The sequence below is a fragment of the Lithobates pipiens genome, unplaced genomic scaffold (assembly GCF_037356315.1).
Source record: "Lithobates pipiens isolate NorthernLeopardFrog02 unplaced genomic scaffold, aLitPip1_a1.2 Scaffold_27, whole genome shotgun sequence".
Taxonomy (NCBI): Eukaryota; Metazoa; Chordata; class Amphibia; order Anura; family Ranidae; genus Lithobates; species Lithobates pipiens.
Window position 1 is genome coordinate 194,741,458 of NW_027507788.1, and position 17,751 is coordinate 194,759,208.

At 41.7% G+C, this 17,751-nt stretch overlaps 1 protein-coding gene across 2 annotated transcripts in view; it reads left to right on the forward strand.

Moving 5' to 3' along the window:
* Positions 1–17,751, forward strand: part of LOC143934452 (tyrosine-protein phosphatase non-receptor type 11-like) — a 229,950-nt gene that overhangs the window by 93,906 nt on the left and 118,293 nt on the right. For both annotated transcript variants that reach the window (XM_077458101.1, XM_077458100.1), the window contains exon 2: positions 10,074–10,196. In XM_077458101.1, coding sequence (XP_077314227.1) covers positions 10,074–10,196 — 123 coding nt within the window. The remainder of the gene's footprint in view (positions 1–10,073; positions 10,197–17,751) is intronic.

Consider the following 17,751-nt stretch of genomic DNA (forward strand, 5'->3'; position numbering starts at 1 on the left):
TAATTTGCTAGAAAATTACTTAGAATCCCCGAACATTATATATGTTTTTTTTTTTAGCAAAGACCTTGGAGAATACAATGGCAGTTGCAACTTTTTATCTCGCACGGTATTTGCGCAGCAATTTTTCGAACACGTTTTTTTCCGAAATTTTTTTTTCATGCTTTAAAAAATTAAAAATAAATAATAAAAAAAACAGTAAAGCTAGCCCAATTTTTTTGCATAATGTGATAGATGAAGATACACTGAGTAAATATATATTCAACATGTCACGCTTCAAAATTGCACGCACTCGTGGAATGGCGCCAAACTTTGGTATTTAAAAATCCCCATAGGCGACACTTTAAAATATATTTTACTGGTTACATCTTTTGCGTTGGAGGAGGTCTAGGGCTAGAATTATTGCTCTCGCTCTAACGTTCGCGGCAATACCTCACATGTGTGATTTGCACACCGTTTTCATATGTGTGCGGGACTTGCGTATGCGTTCGCTTCTGCGTACGAACTCACAGGGACAGGGGCGCTTTACATTTTATTTTATATTTTTTTATTTTTTGGTTTTACTTTTAAGTGTCAAACTAAAAAAAAAAGGGCATCAGCACAATAAGGTCATCACTCATTACTCTGTCAAACTGTTTTTAAAGCTTACAGCAAGCTAACAGAGCCCTGGCTATCCAGCACCCAGGGGAAAATAATAGGGCTGCAACTAACTATTATTTTCATAATCGATTAGTTGGCTGATTATTGTTTTGATCGGTTAATAACCTTTAAAAAAAAAAAGTTGGTCAAATGTAAGAAGTTTTCTATGTATGTGGTTTTTGTTCAGAAATTAAGTGAAAATTAAAAAAATAAATTTTCAGCGAATGTACAAAGATTTTTCATCTGAATATTCTCACCTGAAAATTGATCCGTGTGGTCAGCATAAGGCTCGGTACACACCTATGCAGTTTTTGCTTTTGATCTGTTTCTGCAGTGCTTTTTACTGTGCGTTTCTTGATTTTACTGCAATTTGCGTTTTATCTTTTTTTATTTATTTTTTTATTTTTTGGGGCATATTAAACACAAATTGCTGCAAAAACGCATTACATTATTTTCTGCAGCTTCTCCATTTAAGTATATTGAACCAAAAAAGCACAGTCTTGCGTTTAAAAGTCCCTGACCCTTTGCAAATATGCAGCGGCTGAAAAAAAGCAGATAAAAACGTGTCCCATAGGAAACCATGTAAATGAACTGTTGTGCGTTTCTGCAAAAAGCACCAATAAACATATAGATGTGAACCAGGCCTAAGACGTTTAGTAATATAATGGGGTTAAAAATACTAAAATTAGCCCTTTATGGTACAAAAAAGCAGATAATCACTACTGGAAGAGGTTCAATTTATTTTTATTTTTTTTTAACTGTAGAACTGTGAAAGTAGTAATATTTACAGTAGTAATTATATTTTTGTACTATAAAGGGCTCATTTAAGTTTATTTTTAACCCCATTATGTTACTGCCCGATTAATCGATTATGAAAATGGTTATCGATTGATTTCATAAGCGATTAGTTGTTTCAGCCCTAGAAAATAATACTCGTATAATAGCTGCATTTCAAAATCCGTTTTACTATTATTTTAAATGAATGCATAACTGGAGTAAACTGCGTTTTTTATATTTCTCTGGATTTCAGCTTTAAATGTTCTAGTTTGGCAGGAAAGTGCCATTAAAATGAATGACTGCAGTTCCTGTGTCTTGCTGTCCGCCTTATGGCAGCCTTCTGTGCCTGCCATCTATACACGCTGCAATAGATCCATAAAGCCACAGTTTTATCAAATTGCCCATTCTTATTCATAGACGTACAGAATCACCTCTGACAGTATCCTAAGCTGCTTGCATGTCCTGTTTACAGTGTGTGGGGCTTGTATTTAAATTGTTTCAAGGATACGTATACAGTCGAGTAGGTCAGCCATCTGTGCATCAAATGTTTGCATGGTCAGAGGACACCTAAACTTCTTGTGCGGTCCACCAAACTACTTAACTGCTTCTGTCTCATCTTAACAGGAAGTGGTTCTAGGTTTGGATTAGGAATGTTTTCATGTTTAGTAGACATCCTGGTTAAGTTCTGAAGTATTGATTCATACTTTAAAAGTAAGCTTGTAGTAAGGAAAAAAAAAAAAAAATGGGCAAAGTAAGGGTCATCCTGTAGTTCAGGGGTGCCCTCTGTGGCCCGCAACCTCCTGCACCTGCTCTGGGATGGCTGGTTGGCAAGCCCAGATCGCGGATCCGTCATCCTAGAGCAGTGATGGCGAACCTTGGCACCCCAGATGTTTTGGAACTACATTTCCCATGATGCTCATACACTCTGCAGTGTAGTTGAGCATCATGGGAAATGTAGTTCTAAAACATCTGGGGTGCCAAGGTTCGCCATCACTGCCCTAGAGCATCCGTGTTGTGAAAGAAGCCGGCGGTAGAGAAAGCAAGCGGCTGCGGAGCAGAGCCGCATAAGCCGATGCTTCTTGTATAGCGCCGGCTCCTGTCACAGGTGGAGGGATACCAAATATGAGCATATCTGTTCTTCAGTGGGTACTGGGCTGCTTTCAAACTGATCCACAGGTGCACCGCCAACCTCCCAATCCGATTCGCTAAAAAAAACAAAAACAGAAGGGGATCCATCCCCCTTCCGTCTGGGTGGATCGGATCGAAGTGGCCATAGAGTAGAGTGGGCTGTGTCCGTGTCTGCTCTGCATATGCAGAGTGAACACAGACCTGTCATCCGCTCGCTCCACTGATTGTGGCCCTCCACCGTTTACCAAGTCGCGTAAGTGGCCCTCGCTTTTCAGTTTGGGCATCCCTGCTGTAGTTCCTACATTTCTTCCCTTTTTTTTTTTTTTTTTTTTTTTTTTTAGCACTGCCACCCACTTGATGAGTCCTGTTAAAACTTCCTAGGTATGTTATGGCGTTTTCCCATAGTGGGAGGGGGAGTACAGATCAGGGCGGCTCTGAAAAAGGTAAAAGGATGCACTAGGGCTGAAACAACTAATTGATTATTAAATTAATCGATTACTATTTTCATAATCAATTAATCGCTCAGTAAGAAAATGGGGTTAAATTAATGAGTCTGATATTTACCAGATTGACCCTTTTAATAGTATATCTTTCCTCTAATGGTATATACACTATATCTCCCCTCTAATGGTATATACAGTATATCTTCAACAGTTTATATACCCTCTAATATATACAGTATATCTCTTCTGTCTGTTATTCTCAGAGTGGATTCGATATTTTTCTCCCTAACCATATAGTTGGTTATTTATACTTACCACTGCATAGAGATATTTAAGAATAAATTGCCTTTTTTTAAAAACTTTACATATTAACTATACACCACTCTTTTTTTTTTTTTTTTTTTTTTTAAGGTTATTAACCGATTAATCGAAACAATAATCGGCCAACTAATCGATTATGAAAATAATCGCTAGTTGCAGCCCTAGGATGCACACAGTTGTACTGGTTTTGCAACATCACTCAAACTTTGGCTATTTTATCCATAGTAAAGGTTCACTTTATACACTATATGGTCAAGTGTTGGGACACCTGCCTTCACACATACATGAACTTTAATGGAGTCTTAGTCCATAGGGTTTAACATTGAGTTGGCCCACCCTTTGCACTTTAACAGCTTCAACTCTTCTGGGAAAGCTGTCCACAAGGTTTAGAAGTGGTGTCTGTCTATGGGAATGTTTGCCCATTCTTCCACAAGCGCATTTCTGAGGTCAGGATGTTGGGACGAGAAGGCCTGGCTCACAGTCTCCGTTCTAATTCATACTAAAGGTGTTCTATCAGGATGAGGTCAGGACTCTCTCATCCATGTCTTTATAGACCTTGCTTTGTGCACTGGTCTAAATCATTTGATGGGTTATGGTGTAGGGTTGATTTTCAGGGGTTGGTCTTGGCCCCTCAGTTTTAGTGAAGGGAACTCTTCAGCTGGGTTCACACTGCTGTGTGGAGTGGCTCACAGCAGAGGTCCGGTGCGTCCCTATTCTCCATATTCGGGGATCAGTTGGGCCCAAATTTTTGTCTGTATTCAGACCTGAAACGGACCAGAAGACGCACAGGCAAACTAAGCAGCCACCCACGGATTTTTGTGAACTGGCTTCATTGAGAGCCTTTCACATTCTCCTGACATGCAATTTGGATGCGGGGAAAGCTGCATCCAGTTCGCACTAGTGTGAACCCAGCTTTAAGGCCTCGGCATACCAAGATTATAGACTATTTCATGTTCCTAACTTTGTGGGAACAGTTTGGGGATGGCCCCTTCCTGTTCCAACATGACTGTGTGCACAAAGCAAGGGGTGGAGGTGAGGGAACTTGACTGGCCCGCACAGAGTCCTATCGGGTTGAGGTCAGAACACCTTTGAGATGAATTAGAGCGGAGACTGCAAGCCAGAGTATCTCGTCCAACATCAGTACCTGACCTCACAAATGTGCTTCTGGAAGAATGGTCAAACGCTGCCATAGACTCCTAAATCTTGTGGACAGCCTTCCCAGAAGAGTTGAAGCTGTTATAGCTGCAAAGGGTGGGACAACTCCATATTGAACCCTAAGGACTGACTGGGATGCCATTATAATTCATGTGCGTGTAAAGGCAGGAGTCCCAATACTTTATACAATATAAGAAGAAAGAAAGCTTTGTGACCGAAAGAAGACCATGAAAGTAATATGCGTTCAGGAAATAGATGGAAGACAGCCAAAGGTGTTTTGCTTAAAGACCAATTTCGTTCCATGTATCTAAAGGAAGAAAGGGTAGTCATCTGTCTTTTTTTCCAGAAGTGTGGGAGGTGTACAGCAAGCGGTACACATCCCCGGTGTAGGTGGTACATGGCTCAGAATTTATGTAGAGCTCGGCCTAAGATATTATTGGGCACTAGAGAGAATATGCTGATCTAACAGCACGTCGAGTATATATCTGCTATAAGGGCTCAGAGAAGACAAGGCGGTAAATGTGTAGGAAATTAAGGGCAGAGTGTTCTGGCTGGGTTTTCAAATGCTTGGAAACTCTCATTAAAAGTAATTTAATATGGAGTGACACATAAAATTCAACAAAAAGCCCATTAATAAAGTAGGCGAAATGCAGCCCTTAGAAAATCCTTAGTTTAACGGTTGTGCAACTCATTAAAGTAAACCTGTCATAAAGCTGGGCAACCTAAAATGTACAAGGAGAGAATATGAAAATTCACAAGCCAAGAAGATTAGTGGATACAGAGATAGACTGCTGAATTCTGTCAAATGCTCAATTGTTCTGTAAACGTCAAACTTCCTTCTGACATCTCCTACCTACTAAGCCTCTTTGGTCAGTAAGGATAAGCAGCAAAGTGCAAAGCTTCAGTCACACAAAGGGGCGGGATCAGGCTTGACCTTTTTATAGAAAGTCATGATTAGGATATAAATTCTGTTTCCTTTTTATTTGGATCTACTGGTTCTTTTCACATCTGGTTTTCACACAAGGTAGCCTCTGCTAAATATTTTTTCACGTACTCACTTTGCATTGCCCAGCTTTTTGGCAGATTGTTAACAGAACAATGGAAGTAAAGTAAATGTGTGGCACTCCCTGTTAATGACTGGAGCTCAGACTAATGCATATAAAAGGAATTCCCCTTTGGAAAACCCCCCCTTAGAAGTACATTTCTGTACTGAGATTACAGCAGCAGGCAGGGTTGCCAACACATTCCACTTTTTCCTTTTTTTTTTTTCTTTTATCAAAACATGAACAAATTGCTGATGTAGCATATTTGTACTAACAACCTTAAATAGGCCCAAACACCTACATGCCTTCCCCTAGTTACAAACATCTGACTTACAAATGACTCCTACTTTCAAACGGAGGGAGACAACAGGAAGTGAGGAAATTTACTGCTAGGGAGGGCAATTCTCTCCTGTAATGCCGCGTACACGCGATTGGACTTTCCCGCAGACCAGAATCCACTGGGCAATTTGATTGTGTGTGGGCTCCAGCGGACTTTTTTCCGCAAAAGTCTGACAGACCTAGAAATAAAACGTGTTTAAAATCTTTCCGACGGACTCGAGTCCGGTCGAAAAATCCATTCGTCTGTATGCTAGTCCAACGAAAACCGAAGCTAGGGCAGCTATTGGCTACTGACTATGCACTTCCTTATTCTAGTCCGGTCGCACGTCATCACGTTCCGTCGGACTTTGGTGTGCTTGTGTGTGGCCAAGTCTGTTCGTTCTCCATCGGAACTCCACCAAAAGTCTGTTGGGAAGACCGTTGGACCTAGTCCGTCAAAGTCCAGTCGCGTGTACGCGGCATACAAGTTAATATGGGAAAAGGATGCCTCCACTGCTTTATCACCAAGGCTTGTTTCCACTACAACCCAACATTTTCAAAATCCAATTTGTCACAGGGACAGAAAGCGAGGTGAAATCTTCTGAACAGAGGCACAGACAGCAAAACAAATGCTACAGGGTTGTTAACCCTTCCCTATGCTATCCAGAAAGCTTAAAAATTGTTTTAAGGCTGGCTACACTTAAAAACCTGTTCCAACTTACAGACCGATTCAACTTAGAACAAGCCTACAGACCCGATCTTGTTTGTAACCCGGGGACTGCCTGTATTGCAAACTAAAGTGATTGATTGTTGTTTAACCACTTGGGATCCGCGCTATTGCCAAATGACGGCATTAGCGCGGACCTACTTTTCCGGGACTACGTCTATTGACGTCGTCCCGTGCACGAGCGGCCTGCGTGCCCTGTGATCGGCGAGTCCATGAGACTCGCCTGATCACCGATCCGTGCAAGGGGTTGATCCCGACCCCTTATCACGTGATCAGCTGTCAGCCAATGACAGCTGATCAGGTGATAGAACGGAGCCGGTAATCGGCTAGTATTCTTCCTCGCGCTGACAGCGCGAGGAGAAAAAAAAAGCCGATCGCCGGCGGCCGTGATCGGGACATTAGTCCCGATCACGGCCAGCAATTCAAGCGACCATCTGCCTCCTGCCAGTGCCCACCTGCCCCCCGCAGTGCCATCCTGAATAAAAGTGCCCCCGTCAGTGCCACCCAGCAGTGCCCATAGTGCCACCCAGCAGTGCCCACAGTGCCACCCACAGTGCCCACAATCTGCCTCAAAGGTGCTTCACCCCAGTGCCGCCCATCAGTGCCCAGCAGTGCCACCTATCAGTGCCCATCAGTCCCATCTATCAGTGGTACCTATCAGTGCCCATCCGTGCCGCCCATCCGTGCCATCTTATCTGTGACCATCTTTGCCCATCAGTGCCGCCTTATCTGTGCCTATTAGTGCCGCCTTAACTATGCCTATCAGTGCCGCCTAATCAGCGCACTTCAATGAAGGAGAAAAATGACCCGTTTGCAAAATTTTAGAACAAACTATTAAAACATGATTTATTTATTTATTTATTTTTTGCATCTTTTTTTGTTTGTTTAGCAAAAAATAAAACTCCGAGCTGTAACTAAATACCACCAAAAGAAAGCTCTATTTGTGGGAAAAAAATGATAAAAATTTCATTTGGGTACAGTGTTGTATGCCCGCGCAATTGTCATTCAAAGTGCATCAGCGCTGAAAGCTGAAAATTGGTCTGGGACTGAGGGGGGTTTAAGTGCCCAGTAAGCAAGTGGTTAAACAGTGCAGCACATCATTCTTAAGGGAATAAGGCCCCAAACCTCTTCCATGGTGCAGAGACCATACAGGTGATCAGCACTGCAACAATGATTGTAAAGTGGTTCCTGAATGGCTTCTTGAAGGCAGACTTTGAATGGGCTTCCTTTCCTGTGAGATTCTGGGCCTGTCCTGACATCACAAGTCGCATGCCCAAGCTCAGCCGATCCAGGATCGACTGGCTCAGAGTTTGCACATGCGTCTTCTGCTTTAACCGGCAGCAGGGACGTGTTTTAGTGACAGTTTTTTTACAAACTGTCCTGTATTTTACTGGATGGTGGGTAGAGGTCGACCGATATATCGGCCGATATTTGCAGTTTTTTAATTAATCGGCATCGGCCGATTGTGATGATAAAAAGGCCGATTTAGAACAGCGGGACTTGGAAATGACTTCTGTAATAGAAGTCAGTGTAAGTTGCCTGAGTCGTCATAGAAACGACTTTCCTCCTCTCTGGGCAGTCTGCCAAGAAAAGAACAGAAAGATACAATGTTTACACTTCAATGAATGAAGTCATCTCTGTGTGTAGAAGTTCAGTTTAACCATTTAAAGACTAAATCTTTTCTGACACTTGTTGCTTACAAGTAAAAATCCTGTATTTTCTGCCAGAAAATCACTTAGACCCCCCAAAAATTATATATATTTTTTTAGCAGAGATCCTAGGCAATAAAATAGCGGTTGTTGCAATATTTTATGTCACACGGCATTTGCACAGAGGTCTTTCAAATGCATTTTTTTGGGGGAAAAAATACACTATTAAAAAAAATAAAAATAAATTAAAAACAGTAAAGTTAGCCCTTTTTTTTTTTTTTTTTTTTATATATCTAAATCATACATACAAGTAAACTGGCGGTTTGTTTTGTTTAATAAATGTTTAAATGTAAGAAATTTTCTGTATCACTTATGAAGGCTGCTTTCACACTGGAGCGGGCAGGCGTTGATGGTAAAACGCTGCTAGTTTTAGCGGCTCTTTACCATCATTTTAGCGGTGCTATTTGGCTGCTAGTGGGGCACATAAAACCCAGCTAGCGGCCGAGGAAGAGGTTAAATGCGCCCGTGAAGCCCCGCTGCCAATTCGCATTGCATGCGCTTCGGCGGTGGTGCCCATTCATATCAATGGGCAGGAGTGGTGGAGGAGCGGTGTACATCACTCCAAACGTGCTGCTTGCAGGACTTTTTTTTTTTTTTAAGATCCTGCCAGCGCATCGCCTCAGTGTGAAAGCACTCTGTCTTTCTCACAGACTGCAGGGGAGCCATTTTGCAGGCACTTTGCAGGCGCTATTTTTAGCCCAAAAGCACCTGAAAAATGCCCCAGTGGGAAAGGTGTGTTAGATTTTATGAGATCAAGGGGGATTAAAAAAAAATCGGCCTAACATATCGGCCCAAAAAAATCAGCATCATATATCAGCTATCGGCTGCCATGATTTCTAAATATCGGCCAGAGAAAAACCCATATCGGTCGACCTCTAATGGTGGGCAACCCTAGCAGCAGGTCTCTGTGTTCCTGGTAAGCAAGTAGCACACTTTCCTAAGTATTTGGCTCTATTGATCCGATTGCCTTGAGAAAACGTGCTCTTTGCATGAGAAACATTTGTTGGCTGGATGTGTTTTTAATTGTTTTTAGCCTTTGGCATGTATTGTCAAAGAAGCATGATATGCCACAATCGCTCTGGGCTCTGTTTGTGTTTTCTTAGCTTGCTTACAATAACCACTTGCCTACTGGGCACGTTCACCCCCTTCCTGCCCAGACAACTTTTCAATGTTCAGTCCTGTTGCACTTTGACAATTGCACGCTCATGCAACGCTGTACCCAAAGAAATTTGTATCTCTTATTTTGAGACCACTAAACCTTTCTTTTGGGGATATTTAATCACCACTGTGTTTTTTACTTTTGCTAAACAAAAAAAATAAAAAAAAATGTGAAAAATATAAACAAATTTCTTAGTTTCTGTTATAACCTTTTGTAAAACAGGAAGTGGGAGGAAATCCCTGCAAATTAAGACAATTCCTCGGGAACCCCCAGGTCACCAGAACTAGTGTCCTCATTGGAAGATTTCTCCTCTATTACTTTTCTGGGGACAACCCAAAATTTTGGATTTTCTTTAACTTTCAATGAGAATGGTAAACAAGACAAATGGAGAAGGTGAATCTCCCTAATGGGGGCACAGACAGCAACAAAAACCTGACAGGAGTTCTAAGCCCTCTCCACTCCATTCAATACTAAAAAAAAAAAAAAAAAAAAGTTTTGCCTTTAGTTATACTTTAACAGAAACCTGTCCTGAGGATATTTTTAAATATACACATTTTCAGTCAAAACAATTATTGTATTGAACAAGCATATGGCAAAGTATGCCACCTTTTTGTAGTTTTTCATTAATAATTTATAGAAACTTATTTCCTGTTTCAGGTGGTTCCATCCAAATATCAATGGACTGGAAGCTGAAACTCTCCTCCTGACACATGGAGTCCATGGGAGCTTCCTGGCTCGTCCTAGCAAAAGCAATCCAGGTGACTTTACCCTGTCCGTCAGGTAAGATTGTGTCGGGGTGGTTGCAAAATGATTTCCTGTTTGCCATCATACATTTATATTTGTGTTCTAAACACCAGAATATTTGTGTGTGTTTGTTAATGGATTAGGAAAGTAAAACAATCCTTGCACCCCTTTCTGAGATTCCCAGAGAAAGTGCAAATGTGTTACACCCTGAAGGCTCCCATAGACAATGCCAGATCTGTCAAAAATGTAATGTCTATAGGGGAACTGCAAACCCACAGAGGGCAGTTTTTACACACAAAATGATCCATCTGATTAAACTCTGATCGATAGCTGTATAAACAGATTATTGGACACTGGGAATGCCTACACAAAGTTAAAATGGAGATCAAACACAAGTAAGTGTTGCTGTACCCAACATCTTTCCTGGTTTTTAGTGGCGTGGATGGGACTCAATGCCTGATCATTTCTTTACAAAGTGTCTGGCACCCGGCATTGAGATGTTTGCTACCACCAATAACATAGCTATGGGTAATTCACTGTCCAGCAATAGATGTAGTGAAAGTGGGGGACATATACCATATTGAGGTCCTAGATGGCTGTAAAGGTCCCACAGGAAATTAAACCCTGACCTTCTACCAGTGGACCTCAACCCTGTCTTCAGGGCCCACTAACAGGCCAGGTTTTATGTATTACCTTGGGGAGATGCAGACTAGAATACTGCAATCACTGAGCAGAAAATATTACCTGTGATGTATTTCAGCTATCTTGCAAACCTGGCCTGTTAGTGGGCCCTGAGGACAGGGTTGATGACCACTGCTCTAAACCTTTCCTGAAAGAACCATAAGGACTGTCATGGTTGGCCTTTTCATGAAGAGCAGGTCGCACCCACTGGCATTATTTGCTTTTGAATAACTGGCTCACAACTAGTATGCATATCATGCAAGTCAGAAGTCCCTATCTGCATACCAGCACAGTGACCCATAATAAAGCAAGAGGGTCACCATGACAGCAAGCATTTACAGTTGGGGTAGTAATGGTAGCCCTTATGTGTTTTTTTTTTTTTTTTTATATTTCACGTTAAAGCTGGAGTTTAGCATGTAATGTATTTTATGGGACACATTAATATGTGTATCCTGATGCTTGAAGGCGCTGCTTCTGCTAAAAATCATCTTTGCAGTAACTCATTCACAGCCACCGGATTATGCCCCAAGTGGCTTTCTTACAGCCATATAAAAGTTAACAGCAGCAGCTGCTACTAAGAAAAGTTGCACTGCTTGCCCGCTCCCCTCTGCCCTCTCCACCATTCATATTGCATCACGTTCTGTGAATAGGAGGAGATCTTGTCATTCAACTGCTTCATTCACAGAATGTAATACATTGTTGGAGATCAAGGCCTGTGAATTTGCAGAGAGGACAGAAGGTTGAGTGTGCGGCACAACTTATCTCAGTAGCAGAGGCTGTTAAATCTCACAGCGGCAAAAGATGGCTGCTCGGGGTAGTACATGGTGGCTGTGAAGGGACATAGCAGGGATTTTTTCTTTTAGCAGAAGCAGCTGCCTACATTTAATGAGATATATACTATATACACTATTACACATAACTTCAAAAAGAAAATTTATATACTATACTTGCCAGATTTACAACTTTTGCTGGTAAGATATGGTAACATTATGAGGTTAATTTACTAAAACTGGAGAGTGCAAAGAGATGGTGAGACCCACTTCATTGGACTTCAGTTTGCCTAGTACTGAAAGTCCACAGAAAGACAGTAGTAAAAATGTAAATGATCAAAATACTCGAAGGCTAACTCCACTTTCATGGGTAAAATGGCAAAAGAAATTAAAAATGAAATATAGCGCATACAATTTCTACACAAGTCATATTGTAATTTAATGTTTTTAAAAAGTACCTTTCCTTTTCAATCTGCAGTGCTGTAATTTTCTGTAAAATGCAATTCAACATGGCAACCTGAAGGCATTCTGTACAACATTGCTCTATAGAACACCCCCATTCAGATTTACTCTAATAAACTTTGTAGACTTCTGAGCAGAAACGGGTAGTAATCTGCAACAAAGTCCTTTACAATGTATATTGATCACCCAGAGGGGATTGGCTTTTCACAACAAAAGGCAGTAGATTTAATATTTCATAAACAGGAACATGCATAAATATATTCGGGTCATGCAAACTGGAAACTAAAAAGGAGTGCAAACTCCATGGCTTCTACACCAAAGGAATGGAGATGTTGAAATTTGCTGTGGGCCAACCCCTCACCATAATTTTAAATTGTATATAAAGCCCAGACTTTTTTTTTTTTAGAAAACTGACAATTTTTATTGATTTTCAAAAATTTCCAACATGGGGAAAATAAAATAAGACATATCATTGTATATAGCATATATCTGACAAGCTATCAATATACATTAAAGCCGGTGATAAAACTCAGTCAAGACATACAAAGCATAGATCCGTAGGCAGTTTGTGGTATCGTCAAGTTGGTGGGATAGTATTCAGAGTTGCTGTAGCACAAGAGAGTTCACCCTGTATAAGTGCTTGTGAGCATGTGAAGGAGGTAATGAACGTAGCGAGAGGGTTAGAAAAGGTCAGAAAAGCGGGGGGTGGAAACCAGATAGGGGGGGAGTAGAAAAAAGAGGGTGTGGGAGGGCAACCAACAGCTCCAGGGGCTCTGCCTACCAACACAATCACTGGTGACCCCCTCAAGGTCAGGGATCCTTAGGGTGTCAATAGTGGGGATCTCCAGCATAACCCATGGTTCCTACAGTCTATTATGTATATCAAGAGTGTTTATGGAGACTGTCAGATACTCCATCCTTTTTAACATCTCTGATTCTAGAGTGCAGTTCAAACAGTGTGGGTGGGGGGTTCCCTCCTATTCCATTTCAAGGGCCATCAAGCATCTCACCACTATTAGCACCTGGGCTAAAAGCTTTTTAGATGGTTTGGAAAAAGAGGGGGGTGGAATGCCCAGAAGAAAAAATTTCGGGTTGAATGGCACCCAAGAGTCAAAGATGGAGTGGAGTAAAGAATGTACCATTCACCAATAGGGGATGATTAGAGGGCAGGACCAATAGATATTGTATAGCGTCCCCGTTTCTTCCCAAACTTTTAACTGTTTAATTAAAAACAGAAAAAAGTGTAGGCATGGGAGGGAGGGAAGAGGAGGAGGATATGGGGTTAAAAAGCAGCAAAGATGTATCTACTGTACCTGCTTTCAAAAGCAGAACCCATGGTACACCACGTGCATGTTATGTAAGCAGACGTTCTACATTGTTGGCACCTCTGTCAATAAAGAAACCATTTACTTTCACTTAATTTACTGAAATCCTTGCCCTACCGCCATTGCTCATTGCTCAATGTCACATGACCTTGAACCAGGTCACGGCAGGATCCTCCTTTTTTTTTTTTTTTTTTAACTTTTATGCATTTTCTGTCTTTCATGCTGCTCCTCTCACAACCCGTTGCCTGCTTGTGTGATTAAAGTGGATCTGGCTTTACTGCTAAGGTCTGCTTTTAGAAATTTGGCAGAATGTTAGAATTTAGAAAAGCAGCTGAGCTCAGCATTCCTTGGTAATGTGACTATATCTGCCTATAAGCAGTACGTGCAGCGTCATCCTCGCACACTAACCTTTACTGACTTGTCAAGTTCTCAGCCATACAGATAAGCCTATAGATAGTGAACATGCACAGTTTGCCAGGATATTGAAATCAGCTTGTATCGGTCCTGGAAGAGAGTGCATGTCCTGATGCTGCTTTTCTTCTTCTTTTTTTTTTTTCTTTGTTAGTCTTTGGCCATATATGGGAAGATATGGTATGGTTTTCTATAAAAGATGCAAGATCTACCCCTTTTTTATGCCAGACAGATAGTGAAAACACCCCTATCATGTCTACCCTGCTTCCTTGTTTAAAAAAAAAAAAAAAAAAAAAAAAAAGAAGCCTTGCAATACCTGTCCTGCAAGATGCAATGCATGATGAGTCATGTGATCTAGGTATGTCCTTATGTCACCTAAGCTGAATGAGCTTAGGGAATACTGTTCAAGCAGGAATGGCAACTATCAGTATCTCTGACTTATAATTATTATTATTATTATTAATAAATATAAATAATTATGAGTATTTAAAAAATATTTATTATTATTATTATTATTATTATTATTATTTTTTTTATTTTTTATACAAACATTTAAAGTATATGTAAACCCTCACCTTGCAAAACAACCAATTCTGTTTAGAATAAAAATGAAAGACATTTTTGTGTGTGTGTACATGGAAAAACATAATAAACATAAACAAATATCCTTTTTACCATTTTTTTATTTTTTATAAGCGATCACATACCCTTTTGTTCTCAGCTGCATAAGGAGCCCAGAGAGCTGGGAGAAGAAAAGCAACAGCATACTGGTCTTCCCAGTTAAATGTATGTGCAGGAGGTGATCATTGGAATAGAGCAGGCTGTGTTTCCAGCACAGTTTGAGAACTAATCTCGCTATGCTGGCATGCCTAGGGTGGTCAGTTTTTAATAGGCGAGCAAGGGACTGGCAGGAACTCCAGGGATTTTGCAATAAGGAAGCAATACAAAGAGCACAGGATACATTTTCATGCAAGTACATGGTATAGCAGGCATGTACAGGAATATGACATGTTGAGGTAACCTGTTCTTTAATATAGGGTGGTTCCATGACTCTTTTTTTTTTTAGGGCTGTTGAGCTGCAGTGTTACCACTCACCTAAACCAAGAAATAAAGGTACGTCATGAACTGCATGTCACATTTAGGAGACGGTACTGAATGGGGCTACAATGCATTAGGGGTTAAAGCAGGTGATGAGAAAGCAACATATCGCCTCCTTACTACTTCTGAAATGAAACACCCTCTGAAAAATGACCCCCCCCCCCCCCGATCCCCTTCAGAGGGGTGACAGTATAGCCACATGTATGAATCAGCCTTTACCAGAATTTTCTGCTCTGTCCAATGAGAAAGCCTATAAAGGCCTCTATTTGTTGTCTGCCTCCAAAAATTCAAGGGGGTTTACATAAGCGATTAGGAGGGAGGAGGTGTATTCCTGCTCTGGCTCATTTGTGTGTGTGTGTGTGTGTGTGTGTGTGATCAATAGCAGGAGACCAGTTTACATTGGCTACTCACAGCATAGCAGTCAATTTTGTGCAGGAACAGTGGAAAATAACCTCCACCAGCTGACTGGTGCTATAGACCTGTAGGAGGATTGAATTGTCTTTGGGTGGTTGTTCCATTTTAATTTCTTTGTAAATTGAAATCAAGATTTGCATACTGAATGGAAGAATACTGCCTTAAGTCATCGTGCCTTCATAGTGATGACAGGATTTCCAATGACTAATGCAGACTTTGTGTGTGGGGGTCATGTGCCTTGGATAAAAAGGACAGGTGTACATTATTATGTATGTATGTGTGTGTGTATATATATCTCTATATCACAAAAGTAGTACACCCCTCACGCTTTTGTAAATATTTTATTATATCTTTTCATGTGACAACACTGAAGAAATTACACTTTGCTACAATGTAAAGTAGTGAGTGTACAGCTTGTATAACAGTGTAAATGTCACATACCTGCTGGTAGAGCCCGACCTTCAGGAAGAGACCTCTCTCGCGGCTCCGACTCGAGGGCCCTGGTAGAGTATACAGGTAGCACAAGAGTCTGGAGTGGCACGAGTGCCTGGCAGGATCAACAGCAGCAGCGGTGTCTGGAGCCCAGGAAGAACTTGTAGCAGGACCCCCAGCTGGATCAGGAGACGGCTGGGACCAGGAAGGAACAGGATCAGCAGGCAGGCGCAGAAAGCTGAAGCGGAGCAGCAAGTGAGGTAGCTGGACCTGGGACACCAATGCAGGAACTCAGGCAGAAGCAGGACTTCAGGTAGGAGCTGGAACCACAACTGGAGGTAGAGCAGCAGACGGGCACCGGAACAGGATGCTGGCAGCAGAGCAGTCAGACAAGCCGGGTCGGAGGTCAGGCAGCCAGCGAAGGTACCAAGGATCAAGCAGGTGGATAGTCGGACAAGCCGGGTCGATAGGCAGGCAGCAGAAGTACCGAAGGATTAAGCAGAGGGGAAGTCAGACAGGCCGGGATCAGATGCAGACTGATAACAGGAGTGGTAGGTAGACAAGCCGGGTCACAGAAGGCAGGTTCTCATAATCTGGATACTCGCACGCTGTAGATCAGACAGCAAGAACTGGATGTGACAGACTGAGTTAAATAGCCCGCCTGGCACCAACAGGCGCGCACGATCACACGCGCGCTCCCACGCGCACCCGCGGCGGAAGGTCCAGACTGATTTCTGCTGGCATGATCTTCCTGACAGTAAATTTGCTGCCCCCTCAAAATAACTTAAACAGCCATTAATGTCTATCAAGGCCTATGATAAAAGGTACACCGTTCCTACTGTGAAACACTGAGGTGGATCGCTGATGTTTTGGGGGGTGTGTGAGCTACAAAGGCACAGGAAATTTTTGGCCAAAATTGATGGCAAGATGAATGCAGTATGTTTATCAAAAAATATGGGAGGAACATTTGTATTTATCAGCCAGGAAGCTGTGCATGGGATGTATTTGGACATTGCAATGTGACAATGATCCAAAACACAAGGCCCAGTCGACCTGTCATTGGCTATAGCAGAATAAAGTGAAAGTTCTGGAGTGGCCATCTTAGTCTCCTGACCTCAATATCATTGAGCCACTCTGGGGAGATCTCAAACGTGCCGTTCATGCAAGACAGCCCAAGAATTTACAGGCACTGGAGGCTTTTTGCCAAGAGGAATGGGCAGCTTTACCTTCCGAGAAGATAAAGAGCCTCATCCACAAATACCACAAAAGACTTCAAGCTGTTATTGATGTTAAAGGGGGCAATACATGGTATTAAGAACTGGAGTATGTCAAATTTTGATCTGGGTCATTTGGGTAGTTTCTGTTGTCATTATGATTTTAAAAGAGTAAACACAGTTGATAAGAGGTGAACATTTTGCCATGCACAAACTTGTGCTTTGCCCTCCATCTGTCATCCAGGTAGCCAAATGCTCACTTGATCACTGCTGATTGGCTTTCTCTGCTTGTACAGCTGTCCCTAACCTACAGCAATTATCACATGACTATTGATGTGGCCTTTGGCTAAGTGATTGGCACTGAAAGTAGGTCAGAACACTAGTTTTTGTGAAAGTTTTATTTATTTATTTTTTATCATTTCTATATTAACTTTAACATAATCTAAAGTAACAGGGTGGTATGCATGGAAGCGATAAATTGTTTTGTAAGCTAAAGATGGCCATAGACATGAGATGATCCTACCCCAATGGGAGATTGAGTGATGAGCTGTGTGTTCCTAAAGACCATTTCTTAGAGGCAATATTGACCAGACAGGTATAAAACATGGCCTGTTTTTTGTTTTATAAGATGTTGGCGCTATCTGACTGTGCCTGCCTCCTCCATTTCCTTAAAAGATGATTGTGAATGAACTGAGTATCTGCGCTTTTGCATGCTGCTGGCCTGAAAAATACCTGCAGAAATTGACCTATGCCCAGTTAACCTTCCATGTCTGTCTATGTACAG